This window comes from Drosophila bipectinata, chromosome 2R (assembly GCF_030179905.1).
Source record: "Drosophila bipectinata strain 14024-0381.07 chromosome 2R, DbipHiC1v2, whole genome shotgun sequence".
NCBI classification, from domain to species: Eukaryota; Metazoa; Arthropoda; class Insecta; order Diptera; family Drosophilidae; genus Drosophila; species Drosophila bipectinata.
The window spans coordinates 3,126,771-3,143,652 of record NC_091737.1 but is presented as its reverse complement, the minus strand read 5'-3'; the positions used below and the strand labels follow the sequence as shown (position 1 = coordinate 3,143,652).

Here is a 16,882-nt window from a genome sequence, read left to right as displayed (position 1 = left end):
TTTATTCCTACCCTATATTTATTATTATAATTATTATTATTTTTTTTTTTTTTTTTTTTTTTTTTTAATACTAACTTTTGTCCCCCCCCCCCCTTTTTTTTTAAATCCGATTTATTTCATGCCTTTTTTCCTTTTTTTTTTTTTTATATATTTTTTTTTTTTTATTTGTTTATTATTTAATTATTTTTCCTTTCATCATTTTTTTTTGTTTGTTTTTTTTTTTTTTCCATTCAACTTCTCCTCACCACCCTTACTCCTCTACCGCCTCCTCGCACCCGGAAGCACGTGGCACCAACTTGTACCAAGATGCACCATCTTCCTGGTTTTCCTCTCCGCTTGGTCATCTCCGCCTTCACCCTTGCGGCAAGCTCCGGCGGCCAATTGTCTTCCGGCACATCTCGCCCGCCTCCGACCGATGCCTGCCGCTCCAGCACCGGTCTTGCCGGCCGCTTCTCTGGGCAAGACGTCTGCCGGCCCAGCGCAGGCCTCCGCGGCTCCGGCCACACCCACGGCCCCTTCTCCAACGGCTGCTCCTCCTTTTTCTCCCGTGGACACGGTGTCGGGGGCACCGCGGGCCACGGCGTCGGCGCCCGGGCCCTCCTCCAGCTCGAGGTCGCCCTGCACGGCTTCTCCTCCGGCCTCTCCGGTCTGGGGCGTGGCGTCGGCGGTATCTTCCTCTTCCACTTTCTGGCCTGTCGCACCCTTCCGGCGGCGGCCCTTCTCTTCGCCGTCTCCACTATCTTCCGGATCCGCCGCTGCCGTGCCGTCTTCGCCCTCGCCCTGACCATGGCCCTCTGGCGTCCGTCGATGCGCCGCTGCCTGGCCTCCTTCGCGTTCCTCCTCCGCATTTGGGCAATCCTTGACGCGGGCTCTCGCCATGTTCTCCGTCACCTTCATCAGGGCCAGCCGCCGACTGTCCCACTCCGCTCGCAGGCGCAGGACCAGCTCCTCGCTCCTGCGCCGCCGCTCCACCTCGAAAGACCCGACCGGGATGCATCCTCCTCTTCCTGCTGCCCGCCGGACCATCCACTCCGATCTAGCCTTCTTGGCGTTCCACGAAGGATCGCCGACTATTTCAATATCGCTGTCGTCGGACGAAACAACTATTGATGCGCTGGATGACATGCTTGATGATGCTTTCGGCTGCGTGTTGATTTTGAATAGGCCGACCATCTCCCACGTCTCCACTTATATAGCGCATTCATTTCCCGTTGCTGGAAATGTCCCGCTAATGCTCCCGTTGCTTGCTCTCCTCCTCTTTGCGGGGTTTTTGTTGTTGTTGTTTTCCTTTCTTTTTTGGTGTGCCCGTTATGCGGACACAATGTATTTGTCCGCTTTCGTTATCCCTTTGCTGTTTCTTCCGTGTCTTGAGCCTTTAGCTCGCTCACATGAGCTCTCTTCTCCCTCCTTGTTCTGCCGTGTCGTAACGTGACAATTACTGGAGAAACGAAATCCACCACCGTATATGGCCCGTCGTACCGAGGGGCCAGTTTCGCCGCGAATCCTTCAGCCCCCTTTGATAGGTGGTGCTCCTTTGCCCACACTGTTTCACCGACCTTTGGGCTCCACTTCCGCCTTCTCAAGTTGTAATGTCGCGCCTGGTCCTGGGCAGCTCGCTCCATATTCCTTCTTACTATCTCGAATGTCTCCTTGAGTCTCGCCGCGTTTTCCATGGGTGTTCCTTGCTCGGCTCCCGTGCCCAACACATTCTCGTCGAACAGGGCTCGCGGCATCCTTGGCTCCCTGCCCTGCGTTATAAAACACGGCGAGTACCCCGTGGACTCCGAGATTGCGGAATTTACCGCCAACATTAGCTCTGGCCAGTGTTCGTCCCACTTCCTTTGCTCTTTCCCAGCGAACTGGGCGATCATTGTTTTTACCGTCCTGTTCGCTCTTTCCGTGGGGTTCTCCTGCGGCGTATATGGCGCGGTGAACTGATGGCGTACGCCGAGTTCTCCGAGGAATTTCTTGAAGCTGCGACTGGTGAACTGCACCCCGTTGTCCGTTATTATTATTTTTGGCACTCCATATCGAGCGATGATTCTCTCCCTGAATGCCTTCTGCAGCGCCTCTGTTGTTGCTTTCCGAAGAGGCACTATCTCCGTCCATTTTGAAAACCGATCGATTATCACCAGGATCATCGTATTGCCGTGTTTCGACCTGGGCAGTGGGCCTACGAAATCTGCACATACCGTCGCCCATGGCTCCTCCGGAACCTGTGTCAGCATTTGCCCGGCCATCTGCATCTGATTCGGCTTGTACTTCAGGCACGTCTCGCACTTCCTGACGTATTTCCGGATGTCCCTCTGCATCCCTGGCCAGAAATACCGGGCGGCCACTCTGGCTATGGTTTTCCTTACGCCCAAATGTCCCGCCGTTGGTGCGTCATGATTTTCATTGAGGACCTGCTGCCTCATCTCCAGCGGCACGCACAGCTTCCATGACGCCACTTCCTCGCTTCCGGCTCTATGCGGGACGTGGCGGTAGATCAACCCGCCCTCTTCCACGTAATCCGGGAATTTTTGTGGGCTTGTTGTCATCTTTTTCCTCAATGCGCTTATCCACCCGCCTTGTTCGGCGACCACCTCCATGGCTTTCCTAAATTTTTCCATTACCGGCTGGCGGGACAGAGCGTCGGCCACCACATTGAGCTTTCCTTTCCGGTAACTGATGACGTAGTCATACTGCTGTAGTTCGAATACCCACCTCGCTATTCTGCCGAGTGGGCTCTCGATGTTATTCAGCCACTTCAACGCCATGTGGTCCGTGATCACGTCGAACTGGTACCCCTCCAGGTAGGGCCTCATTTGCCTTATCGCCCATACTATGGCCAGGCACTCCTTTTCCGTTGCGGAGTAATTTTTCTCGGCCCCAATCAACGTTCGACTGGCGTACGCGATCACGCGTTCGCCCTCCTCGGTGTCCTGGGTCAGGACCGCCCCGACGCCGTAGTCGCTGGCGTCCGTTTGCAGCACGAATTTTTTTTCGAAGTCTGGGCATGCTAGCACTGGATCCTCTGCCAGCCGTGACTTTAAAGTCTCAAAGGCCTCTTGGTGTTTGGTTGTCCACTCCCATTTTGTTCCTTTCCGCAGAAGATCGTTCAAAGGCTTCGCTATCCCCGCGAAGTCTGGGACGAAACGCCGATACCACGATGCCATCCCTATGAACTGGCGCACTCCCTTGACGTTCGTCGGGGGTTGTAGCTCTGTAATCGCGGCCACCTTTCCCGGATCCATTCCGATCCCTTGGCTTGTTATCCGGTGGCCCAGGTAGAGCAGCTCCTGCCTGAAGAAATGGCACTTTTCCGTATTTATCCGCAGGTTTGCCGCTCTCAACCTTCTGAACACCTCTTGTAGATTCCGCATATGCTCCTCCTTGGTGCGTCCGATTACTATAATGTCATCCTGATACGCGAATGCGTGTGGAGCCATATCCGGGCCTATGACCTGGTCCAGGGCCCTTTGAAACGTTGCCGAGGCTGAGTGCAGCCCAAAAGGCATGACTTTCCATTGGTATAGACCCTTCCCTGGAACGGTGAAAGCGGTGAATTTCCTGCTGCTTTCCTCTAGGGGGATCTGCCAGTACCCATCCTTCAAATCGAGACTGCTGAAGAACCTTGCTTCTCTCAGCTGCTCCAAAATGAAATTTATGCGAGGCATCGGGTACGCATCTTTTATTGATTTCGCATTAATTTGTCGGAAATCCACGCACATCCTCCATTGCCCCGTTTTCTTCTTCACCATTACGATGGGTGAACTGTACGCGCTATTTGAGGGCTCGATGCATCCCTTCTCCAGCAATTCCTCCACCTTAGAGTTTATCTCCCCCTGAATTTTTGGATTTTTGGGGTAATACCGTTGTTTTATGGGAATGTCGTCCTTCATCGTGATCCTGTGCTGTGTTATGTTCGAACAACCCTTCTGGCCTGCGAACGCCTCCAGTTCTCTATCGATGAATCTTCTGACCCGTTCCTCTTCCCACTTTTCCGGGCATCCGGCTACCGCTACGGACAGTCTATCCTCCAGGCAGCCGGCCCATCTTTTCCTTTTGGGTATTGAAATTCGGTGGCCTGCGCACGTCAAGGTTGTGCCGAACTCGCTGAGGAAATCCCATCCTAGCACCAGATCGTCCTCCATGCCTGGCATCACCAGCAAGTTTAGTGTTTTTGTGCGATCGCCGAAACTTATCCTGGCTTGGAGCACGACGCGTGTCTCCGTATGGCTTCCGTTAGCCAGCTTCACCAGTTTCCTTGTTGCGATTCGTTGCCCGGTGACCTCCGGCCTTTCCGCTAGCTCTTCGGAGATGAAACTCGCCGTTGCTCCTGTGTCCAGCATGGCCTTTATTTCTGTGCCCTCGACCTCGATGGTTGCCGTCAGCTGCTGCTCCTCCTCGGATAATCCTCCTATTAATTTTGAGAGGCAGCACCGTGCGATCCCGGCTCTCCTCCCTGTTGCTGAGACCGCTGCGCGTTTCCCGCCCTCTGGCAGCATTCCGTGCTCCTTACCCCTATTGCGCCGCACATCTTGCAAAACAAAATTCGTGGGTTCCTGCACCCGCTGGCCCAATGGCCCATGCCACCGCACCTGTTGCATGCTTGAGCCGGGTTCTCCACAGAACCCTGCCTTGGCCCTGCTGCCCACTGCTGACTAGGCTGTTGCGGAGCCGGCCTATGCTGGGTCTCAGGCTGCCATCTTGGCATCCAACTCTGGTTCATGCTGTTCTGTCGCTCCGGTGGGCCTTGGCGTGGTTCCTCTCTTTGCCACCTTGGTGCCCATTGTGTGTTTTGGACGGCCTGGTGGTGGAACTCGTCCCGTTGTCCTTTCTGGGTCCATTGGTCCCTCTGGTACCTTGCCGCTTCACTATGCTGCGGTTCTTCTCTCTGCCACCTCTCGTTTACGGCCGGCTGACTGTGGCTCCACCTTTGTTCTGTGGCCACTTGCCTGTTAAAGGCCTCTTCCTCCTGCGCTAATTCTTCAAACTCCTCTGCTAGGCCCATCACCTCCTCTAAAGACGCGCAGGCGTATGGCCTTATGAATATCTTCATCCTTGGCATGCAGCTTTCGACGAGCCTCTCTATCACTTCTTTCGTTGTTTTGCCCAATGGTTTCATTAGTGACTGGAGGTCCACCATGTATTCTTTGAACGGCTCTCCACGACGCTGCTTCCGGTGGCGAACTTGGTCCGCCAACTTCTCGAAGTATCCTTTCGGCAGGAAGAAATTCTCAAAGCTTGCCTTGAACCTCGCCCATGTTGGCCATTCTTCGTCGTTCATGATGAACCATCTTTGGGCCCTGCCCTGCAGTAGTTCTGGCATGGCTCTGGGGATCGTGTTTATGTCCAATCCGTATGTCTTTGCGGACCACGTTACTCGGTCCAGGAACTCCAACGGGTCCCCTGTACCGTCGAAACGAAACGACCAGTCCCGCACTTGTCTGGCTACTTTGGCGTAATCCACCGGGGCCGGAACATACTTCCTTGACTGCGGCTCCATGCTCCTTCCCATTCTTGGGTCTGGTACCGCCAGGCTCTCTATGAACTTCTCGGTTTCGCTGGCTGCTCTCTGCCTGGGGGTTGATCTCTGTCCAAATCTTTCCTCTAGGCCGTGTGTTAGCGCCAGTACCTCCTCTTCCTTGGACTCGTCGACCCACCTTGCCACTGAGGATCTCATTGCTTCCACAGTCCCGTCTGCTGGTAGACCGAGCTCTCTACACACCTCGCTCAGCTCCTCCTTTCTTAATGTGTATATCCAGTTCTTTCTTCCCATCTTTCTGCTACGTTATTTTCTAGGCTAAATGCAATCACGAAGTTTGGGCGCCAGGTGTAACGAACTGTTATTCTGCTTCCGCTCGCCACAATTTGCCGCGGCTAGCTCACAGAGTTTCGCGGATCCGTTCCACCGAATTTATAGATTCGACGTGATTGCCCAAGCCCAGAAAATAATACAAGTAGCTTTACGTTGCGTAGTCTCTTTATTTTCTGCTCTCTCTGTTTACAACTGTGATTCATGCGGGTTCCCGGGAATGACCCTTGGTGTGTCCTTGGTGACCCTTGGTGTGTCCTTGGTGACCCTTGGTGTGTCCGTCCTGGATATCTCCTCCGTTGCTGGTGTTTCCGCTGCTGCTCTTGTTGCCGGGGCTCCTCCTCGTTGATCCGTCGTCACCTTCCACCTCTTCGGTTCGGTCTGGCCTTCGGCTATGAACTGAAAAGCCTCCACTACGCCGTCGGGGATACGCGCATACGCGCCGTACCGCCGGGGCTCGGGAGTTGGCGGGCTGTAGCCTCCGCTACACCAGGATGAAACGCCGTGCTCTGCGCACCGGCGACGCTGGTTCGGGAGATAGCTACTGGCTGTCGCCTCTGCACCACCAGGGAGATGCGCCGTGCATGCGCACCGGCGGACCTGGTTCGGGGTGTGCGGCCTGTAGGCTCCGCTACGCCAGGAGCACGCCGTGCTTTTCGCACCGGCGAGTCTGGTTTGGGAGATGGCTACTGGTGGTCGTCCCCGCAACCCGCTGTGCATGCGCACCAGCGGCCCTGGTTCAGAGATTGCTGTCTACAGCCGGCTCCGCTACGCCAGGAGACGCCGTGCCTTTCCGCACCGGCGGGCCTGGATGGGGAGTTGCCGAAGTCTTGTCAGTCGCCTGTCCAGGACCGTACGTCACTCTTTCGGCCGGGTGACCACCGCGCGTACGCGCCAATGGGCCCGGGTCAAGAGCTGCTTGGTGGGTGATCGGGGCCTCCCCGATCGCGTTCCAAAGCGGGCGTGAGTTCCCGAGTTGGCTTATCCGCGTCCTGCAGGACCACGCCTGTTGGTTGCGAGTCAAGAACCCGCGTGGCGTACGCCAGACTTGTTCTTTCCTCACTTCCTTGCAAGGCTACCTGCTTTGACTTGGAATAGCCCACGCTCGACTCTGTTGCCCTGTAGCTTTCGAGGAAACCAACCGACGCCGATCCTCTCTCGTCTTGTCCTTCTCGTCCTCCGGAGCGAAACCGGGCTCGGGATCTTGAGTCGGCCTGTCCTTTCCGGTGCAGGACCACGCCTGTTGGTTGTGAGTCAGGAGTCCGAATGGCGTACGCCAGACTTATCCTTTCTGCACTTCCTAGCAAGGCTACCTGCCGTGGCCAGGAACTGGTCCAACTCGTCTCCTGTCGCCTAGGTCGTTCCCCGTAAATGTCCTCGTACCGTTCTTTCCTTGTCTCGTTCGTTCTCCTTACGTTTGGCTGTCGGACTCTCCAAAGGCGGTCTTTCAACTCAAACAACCGAATCCTTTTTAGCAACGCTCTAACACTTGATTGGCGGACTCTCCAAAGGCGGTCCCCAACTCAACGCTACAAGCTTCCTAAAAAGACTCGTCCCGAGCCGCTCCAGTGGGCCTCCTTTTATACTGACTGGAGCGCCCGTTAATCCTCCTGGACTCTGCTCCTGCCGTTAATCCTGCTTCCAGAATCACGCCACTTTCCCGTTGGCGGGGTGCCGTTACTCCTGTTTCCAAGATCACGCCACTTTCCCGTTGGCGGGCTGCCGTTACTCCTTTTTCCTGCTGGCAGGTGGCCATCCGTGCGGCCGTTGCCCTTTTCCGTTCGGCCACTGACCCCTGCTGTTGCTATGCGACGTGACGCTGGCCTCCTCCGCCTCCCCTGTTGCTCCTTGCTCCTTTGCTGCTCCCAGTCATGTCGCCCATCCTGAACTCCGCTGCGCGGCGGGCTCATGTGCCCGCCGTCGCCTCGGGAGCCGTTACGTTCCACGTTGACCCGTCTTCCACTCGATGATGGAGCTCTGCCTCTCACTGCCCTCACTGCCTTCCCATTCGTCCACTGGTGCTCCGGGGACCGTTACGTTCCACGTTGATTCCGTCTTCCCACTGGGCGATGTAACCTTGCATTTCCATTTGTCTGCTGGGGCTCCGGGAACCGTTACGTTCCACGTTGATTCCGTCTTCCCACTGGACGATGTAACCTTGCATTTCCACTTGTCTGCTGGTGCTCCGGGAACCGTTACGTTCCACGTTGATTCCGTCTTCCCACTGGACGATGTAACCTTGCATTTCCATTTGTCTGCTGGTGCTCCGGGAACCGTTACGTTCCACGTTGATTCCGTCTTCCCACTGGGCGCTGTAACCCTGTCCTTCCATTCGTCTACTGCTGCTCCAGGAACCGTTACGTTCCACCTCGATTCTGTCTTCGCCCTTGATGGTGAACCCTACCCCTCCCCGTTCGTATTGGTCATCAGCCTATCTCCCGCGGCCCCCTAAACTGATTGGCTATTGCTGTCTTAGCGTGTGAGGAGGCGAATTCTCCTCACAGACTCTTTTTGCTTCTGGATTTCGTCTTTCACTGCGAGGATGCACAGATCCCGGTGGATGTTTTCGTTGTGAACATACCAAGGTGCCCCTGTGATAGTTCTCAAGATTTTTGATTGTGCGCGCTGTATGATGTCTATGTTGCTGCTGCTCGCGTTCCCCCACAGCTGGGAGCCATACGTCCAGATTGGCTTTAGGACTGAATTGTACAGTAGTAACTTGTAGTCCAGGCACAGTGGCGATCGTGAGTTTATGATCCAGTGGTGGCGGCTGGCTTTCAGTTTTAGGTGCATATTTTTGCATTCGATGTGCTTACGCCAGGTAAGTCGTCTAACAAGGTGGACGCCAAGGTACGTTACTTCGTTAGCTTGAGGGATCTGCATACCGTCTAGTGAAAGCGGAGGGCATGTTTGTTTATTAAGAGTAAACGTTATATTTTTACACTTTTGTTCGTTTATTTTAATGCGCAAGTCGGACAGTCGGACCATTCCTAAACTATTAGATTAGCCAGTTGAGTTGTGGCTTGTGTTGGGCATCTGGAGCGACTAAAGATAGCGGTATCGTCGACGAACGTTGACGTTGTTAGTTGTGCGTTCGTAGGAATATCCGCAGTATACAAAACATATAGACACGGGCCAAGAGCCCTTGTGGAACTCCAGCTTCGATGGTGTAGTTGCCCGAAGTAGCTGCATTGTATCTCACTGAGAATACCCAATTGTAGAGGTATGCTGGTGTATGTTGGCAAATACGTTTTAATTTTGTGCATGAGTCAAACTCGGTCGAAAGCTTGAGATACGTCGAGGAAAATAGCGCTGCAGTATTCTCGCTGTTCGAAGGCTGAGCGTATTTTGGATGTTAATCTGTTCACTTGCTCGATGTTTCCGTGGTTTCTTCGTAAGCCAAATTGGTGTGCCGGGACAATATTGCAAGCTTCCAGATGTGGTATTATGCGAGTTAGCAAGCATTTTTCAAACAATTTAGACAAACAAGATAGAAGGCTTATTGGTCTGAATGATGACGGAATTGTGTGGTCTTTTCCAGGCTTCGGTATCATTATAATGATGGATTTCTTCAACTTTTTTGGGAAGAAGCCAAAATTAATGATTCCATTAAATATTTTGCAGATGACCTCTATAGCATATTTTGGAAGTTTCATCAGCACCTTTGGCATCAAAAGGTCACTACCGGTGACGGAATGAAGGTGCAGCTAGCTGAGGGGAGGACTCTGGCTGAATTACTGGCACGAGAAATGAATTTGAGGCTGGGTTTGGCTGGAAGACACTTTGAAGATGTGTGGCGAATGTAGTATGTTGAAAGTTGTATTTGCTTGTAAGATGTGTTTCCACGAGTAGCATAACGTCAATATAGTTTTCGGTCAAGAATTGTGACAATTCTAGTTTATGCCGTGAGACACCATTGTCGTTCCACATTGATATACGTTGAGCCTGCATAGATTATTTAGACTGTTGTGCTACGAGCAGCTTTATCACCATGTTCTGGTTTTGAACAAGCGTTTGCATGGTCGTTTTCATGAATGACATAAGCTCCATTAAACTTTGTTGGATGGTAAGCATCATATTTTCCATTTTGCTGTGTGGCTGTTCTGGGGCGTGTTGAGCGCTTTGAGAGTTCGGCTGAATTGGAATTTCCCTTCCAGATCGTAGACCGTCAGCATAAGAGAAGCCGTTGTTGGTGTTTAGTGGACTCGCAGCTTTGGCAAAGAAGACGTCTGGCGTAGTTTTTGACGCAATGTACGCATTTTGTGGATTTTGGTTGCGCGCTGCGGTCGCTTGACGCATGCGACTCTTTAACTCCTTGTACACCATGCACCCTCTATAGTTTGCCGTATGGTTGCCTCCGCAGTTTCCACATTTCTTCACGGAACTGTCCTTGTTTGTAGTGCAGTAAGCGGAGTTGTGGGTGTCCCCGCAGACTACACAGATAGCCCGAAGTGTGCAGTATGACCTGGTGTCTCCATACTCTTGACAATTGGTGCATTGCACTGGACCGTTGCGTTTATGAGGCTCCTCAACAGTGATTTTCAGATGCAAAACATATTGCAGCTTGTAGATTGGGTGGACTTCGTTCTTCTTCAACTACCTGCTTTCTGGCTCGAGCTCGACCTTGAAGAGGGGTTGTGGCTTTTTATCTTTATTTAGAATGTTAATAACATTCTTGGCGGCGAAGCCCTTTTCTTTAAGGGCGGTTTTTATTTCCGCGGCGATAATAAGGTTCTCATCAGGTTCTATTCCCTTTACTACCTTTTGTAGGCTCTTACTGCTTTTCAGCGGGTACGTGTAATAGTTTTTCTGTACAGTGTCCAGATATTTGGACACGAGTCGGAAGTGCTCTTCAGTCTTGGTTTGCACCTCTGTTTCATGGATGCTCCCTTTGATAAGCGGTACAACATGAAAGTTGTCACCGTTCCCGATCAACGATATTGGAGGGGGGGTTTTACACTGAAAACTCCATGACGCGGGAGACTCCATGGGTTAGTCAGTAAAGCGGTCAGAAAAGCCGGGTTGCTCTTAATCGCCGATTTTTCCACTTCGGTATCGCGGGTTTAAAAGTAAGAGTGGAAGCCGTTTGCACTAGTTTGGTTTAGCACATCACAACTGTTATAAAAAGCTTGTCTATTGCTTTAAATAAATTGTAGTTCAGCGTCTTTTCGCTTATATTGGGTTACCCCAGTTTTTTGATAAGCTGTATTATGGTGCAGTTTTCCCGGAGCTCGGACAAAGCACGTCCGCTCAGTTCGGAAGTTCGCTGATTACCCGCTGTATACATTAGTAGTTTTTAGTATACATTTTACAACTTTAAGACATGATATTATTTATAGCAATAAGATTACATTTTTTTTGTGTATTTTTTTGTTTTAGTTTTACTATTTTTTTTGTGTTGTCTTAGATATGTATGTTTATTTTTGTATCATTATTTTTTATTTGTTTCCTTATTTTTATATGTATAGCTATTTTTATATCTTTATATGTATGTATGTATCTTTATGTACCAGCAGTTCGGCTGGTGGCAATAGTTCTAATTGGGTATGGATTCGGGTACTCTTTTGTGGGTACCCATATCGCTTACTGTTGGTATAGCGGCTTGGGTATTCTCTGCTTCATTTTTTTTTTCTATAACGCTACGAATATATACTTTGGTACTCCCTTTGGATACGACGGTCGGACCACCACAAAGCGCAAATGAAAATTTTCGCTGTTTTTTGGGGCTAGAAGCAGTTAAACAGTACCATGCAGATTGGGAAAAACTATTTTTGGGTTATTTCGTTTCTTATTCTTCTCTTTTTTTGATTTTTGCTTCAGTATAACTTGAGCATATTTGGTGACGCGACGTGTAAGTGTGGTAAATAATAAATAAATAATAAAAACACTAAATAAATATTAAAAACAGTGACAGTGAAACAGTGATAAAAAAAGTAATAATTATAATTATGGTTGGCAAAAGAGAAAATAATTTATTTTCAGGCGTCAATTATAAGGCATTTGTTGCATCCTGGTGAAGTTGCCAGAAATTTAAAAAATATACTAAGCGATTCCTTAAGGATGTAGTCTCATGTTCCGCCTACTTTTAGAGATTATTTAAAAAAAAAATGTTGTAATAAAAAATAATGCGATCGTTTAAATTTTCAATTATGTTTTTATAGGCATCATAAACTATTTGAAAATATTTTGTTTAATTTATTCTTGTGTAGTTTAATACACTTTATAGCATGCCAAAGTATGCATCTAAAAAAGTGGTAGGTTCCTGGCGCAGGGGATTTCGACTGCTAGAGTCATCCGAAACAAAAAATTAGAATAGATTATTGTTTTGTAAGCTTATGGCTCTGTCCCGTACTAAAATGAAATATTTTCATCTATAAACAACAAAATGGCAAACTCACACAAAAAAAAATTTTATTTAATTTATTTTAAATTAATGGTAAATAAAAAACTAATCATTTATAATAAATGATTCTAGTACGGGACAGAGGTGTTATTTTTTAGAAAATCATATCCAAATTTCAGCTAGATCGGTACCATAGAATTTTGTGAATCACCTGCGCCGCACACAAAATGACTACTTGGTAAGAATTAACATTAAATGACTAACACTACTTGGTAAGAATTTAAAAAAAAATATTGGTTTTAATTTTAAAATTGATTTTTTTTATAATATTGATGCAATTACTGCTGATGGCGGCAATGAAACCGCAGTATTTGTAAGCCAAATAAAATGGTCTCATTTATTGAATTTATATTATATTAAATAATTTTATAAATATTAAAAATGTATTAAATGTATTTCTTTTATATTAAATATTTTTATATGTATTAAAAAACAAAAATTTATAAGAAAAAAAATCTTTTTCTGGGTATGTAAATAAATGTCCCTTGGTAGATACCCAAGTGGCCTGTATAGAGTACTGTATAGAGTACCCAATTCCGTACCTAAATCGATCTCCCTTAATACATACTAATTTGGGTACTCTTCTTGAGTACCCCAATCCGATACTCATTGGTATACGAAGAGGTGACGATTGTACACTGCCTATGACATACCTTAGTTAAATTCGCCTCTGAAATACATGTCTTAGGTATTGACTGGGGAGTACTCATCTAGCCTAGAGGCATAGTGAATTCGACACCCATGCACTAGTCCGGCGAACTGCTGGGTATGGCCATACGTGATATATTTATGAAATTAAAATTGATTACGAAATAAAAAGTTTTAATCTATCTTTATGTACTAGTGGTTTTTTATTCTTTTTATTTGATATTGTTATGTTATCTCTATATCCTATTTGTTCTACCTTATAAGAACCTGTATATTTAAAATCTAGTTTATTTCCTGTTTCATTTTTCAATAAAACTTGATATATTTTTAAATCAAAATCTAAACTAGTTTTGTCGTAAATAATTTTTTGTTTTAGCTTATGAGCTTCTAGCATTAGTCTAGCTCTCTAAAATCCAGTGGCGGATTTAACAGGTGGGCAAAGGCGCGCTTGCCCACTGGGCCCCCCCGACGAAAGGCTTTCAGGGCCCCTCTTGCTGAAAGTTGTGGGGGTCGCTCGTTGGACCGAGGAATTGCATTAAATTAAATAAAAGATCATTTAAAATTTTTTTTAAATAGTAAACAAAAACAAAAACATATGGTCTTGTTTACCTATTAGACCCCAATGCAGCTGATAATAGATATCGATAGGCTCAGCTGACCCCAACTGACATTCCCCCCCCCCCCCCCCCCTCAGCTGCTCCCCTTCTTGGAATTCACCCACCCGCGTATGCACCTGTCAAAAGGTGACAACCATAAAGTGGCATTTCCTGTCTGACACCTGAGTTCACTTTTCCTCTAAATCTCGCTGCGGGCAGATCACTAAATTCGTGAAGAAAAATAATAAGACCAGTGACCCAACCTCGTGGAAAAAAAAATATTTATTAGTGTGTGTTTTTTTTTAAATAGAGGTGAGAAAATATTAAGCTCCACGCCATTCCCTGCATTGGCTTAGTGTTTATTTTCCCGTTTAGCGGATTTTTTGCTGTTGGATGACCATCGATGCCAGTGGATTTGGAGGTACCACCTGACCTAACCCCGGCATCCATCCAACGTGAGCACCACAGTGCCACGGTAGGCTTTTCTACAGGAGATCTCCCCAAGCATCAGGGATCATATTTTTACGACCCGTCGCTAAAATCCCGCCGGTAGCATCAACCCCCTCCCCCCTGCTTGTGGAGTCTTGGATTTTTTTATCCTTCTCCCAGTCCCTTTTGCTTCGATTCGATCTACGACGAATCGCGTGACGACCATGTCCCTACTGAAGGTACAAGAACCACTCCACAAAACCACGTAAATACATTCTTAACTATTCCCAGCGAAGGGACAAAAAACCATGAAATTCAAATACCCTAACGTAAAGTTTACCAAATGAAAAAGAAAAAAAAAAAAACCTAAAAATCCATAATTATCAATTTTTAAACCGTTTTTGAATACGCCATGAATTATTATTTCTAAGCCATTCAATTAAAATTATAATTATTACTTTTTGAATCATTTAATACTGTCATTTAATATCATTTAATTATTTAATTTTAATACTTCCTTAATTATTATTCTTAAGCGATTATTATTCTTATTCTTAAGCACCAAATTTGAATTATTATCTTTAAGCATCATCCTTGAATTATTATAATTTCGATATCTTTTTCTTATTCTTATGGTTAATGAAAACCACCTTCTTGTAAAATATGAATACTTAATTATGTTAATTATTTTTATAAGAAATTTTCCTGAATTATAACGTTAACTAAAATGAATTTGTAATAGATCTTTTGTTTGGGCACCGGAAGAATCTCGCCACCTATGTAGCCACAACATTTAGCCACCTCGAACAAATCTTTCAGCCAAGGAACCTTTTTTTTGTTATCCCCCCCCTCACAATGCTATTTGGGTATCCTTCTCCCAGTCCCTTTTGCTTCGATTCGATCTACGACGAATCGCGTGACAACCATGTCCCTACTGAAGGTACAAGAACCACTCCCACTTTCCCTGAGCACGGCTGGAGCCTGTTAGTAGATCGAAGTACCTTCAGGACATGTGCCAAACCGTTACAGAACTATGGCGCCCAACGTGGGGCTTGACGCGGCTTTAATTATCCTTTAAGGATATTCGAAAAAAAATATAAAGTTGCAATGCACAATTTCCTTTAACCTTTTCTTACCCCAAATAGTATTTTCTTTTCTTTCATTCAAAGTCAATTTTTTATAATTTTTTTTGATTAGTTTTTTTTGAATTGAGATTGTTCATGCTCCTAAGCTGGGAGTGTGTCCCTCTTCAAGGAAGGTCATTAAAAAAACTTCTATAGTATTTGTTTTTTTGGTATTTTGTTTTTTTTTGAATTGAGATTGCCCAGGCTTCGCAAGTATGGAGTCTGTTCCTCTTCAAAAACAAGCGAAACTCCATAAGTAGTTTTTCATTCCGGTTTTAAATTTATAATTCTACTTGAATTGAGATTTGTTTTTGTTTTCGTAAGTTGGAAGCGGAGAACTCTTCAAGGAAGAACTTTATTTAAATTTTATTAGAATCTTTTGGTCATTTTTGGATTGAGATGGTACAGTTTTGGGCGAACGGAGCTTTGCCCTCTCCAAATAAGACATTTGAAATTAAATAAATAATTTTAGTTCCTTGGCTAGGAAAAATAAAATATTATAAATAGGCTTTTAACTAATGGCGAGAGTTCTGAAGGATAAGTCCCAATAAAAATTTATAAATAATAATTTGATAACGAAAATTGATAATTGACCTTTACCGATCAACAATACCGATACATATATATAATTTAATTACGTAACAAAACATCCATTACCCCACTAAAATTATCAGGCAAACTTAAAGTAACAATTATAATATTCATTCATTATAATGGCGGTTAGACGAAGTCTTGAAAATATCCCTGCATTGTCACAGCCCAGGGAATCTCTTACTTGCACCATTTGCAATGAAGCTAATGAGGAAGCAGAATGGACTATAACCACATGTAGGCATCAATTCCATTTGAGGTGTCTCACAACTTGGCTTGAAACTAACGCCACTTGTCCACTCTGCAGAAGAGCATGTAGTAGAAGCGAATTAGGGAATGAGGTGAGGCCCGACAGTTGATCGATGTAGTGCCATCGACTGGCAATAGTCCGCGTACGGGCACCGTTCCGCGTACACGTCCTCAGACCAGGCAGGGCACTCGTAATAATCGAGTTGCCACCACTATTCCCAGGGTAAATCGGAATACCATGCAGAATCCCGAAAGGGCTAACCATACGCGAAGTTCTTCGGCTGGCAACGGCGTCTCAGAAGAGCAGGTACACCAAATAATAGCAGGGGCCTTAGAAAATCAGATGTCGAGCTTGGCAGCGTCGATATCTAATCAAATTAGTGCCACAATGGCAAATTTAAATTTGGGTCCAAGTCGTAGAGGATCACGGGGTGAAATTCCACTCGAATGGGATAATGAAGTACCCAGTTTTGTGTCTAGGAGTAACCCACCTCGCGATAATTTCCGAGAAAACGTTCCGTCAAGAAATCGTTTAAGCAATCACTCAGCTGACAGACCAGATAGGGTATCTAGCGTAATTTCAAACTGGAACCTCAAATTTAGCGGTTCAAATGGGGAAATCCCTATCGAGGATTTTATATATCGAGTGAATATTTTAACCAATCAGTGTCTAGATGGAAATTATGATTTGTTGTTTCAATTTGCAAACTTATTATTTACGGGTCCGGCATTGAAGTTTTATTGGCGAGTACATCGGTCTCCCGATCTCACCAACTGGTTTTGTTTGTGTGACCGACTAAAGGAAAGATATCAAGATCAACGATCAGACCGCGATATCAAAGAATCTCTACGACGTCGGAAGCAGGGAAATACAGAAACCTTTGTTGACTTCCTAGATTCGATGTTAGGGATTGCGGACGCGTTAAGGGATCCGTTGTCTGACTCCGAAATAACGGAAGAGGTCCGACATAATCTTAGGGCGGAATTAAAACACGAGTTGTTGCATGTTCCAACACCAACCTTGGCTGCGTTACGCACTGAA

General features: G+C 46.8%; 1 protein-coding gene across 1 annotated transcript; it reads right to left on the bottom strand.

The window, feature by feature from the left end:
* Positions 1-258: 258 nt before the first annotated feature.
* Positions 259-1,173, bottom strand: LOC138925979 (circumsporozoite protein-like). Its single transcript, XM_070277920.1, has one exon. The coding sequence runs from the start codon at positions 1,171-1,173 to the stop codon at positions 259-261; it is 915 nt and encodes a 304-aa protein (XP_070134021.1).
* Between the last annotated feature and the right edge of the window lie 15,709 nt (positions 1,174-16,882).

What these genes read in the sequence shown, in the direction of transcription:
- LOC138925979 (XM_070277920.1), bottom strand. Translation starts at nt 1,173, where the DNA reads ATGGTCGGCCTATTCAAAATCAACACGCAGCCGAAAGCATCATCAAGC.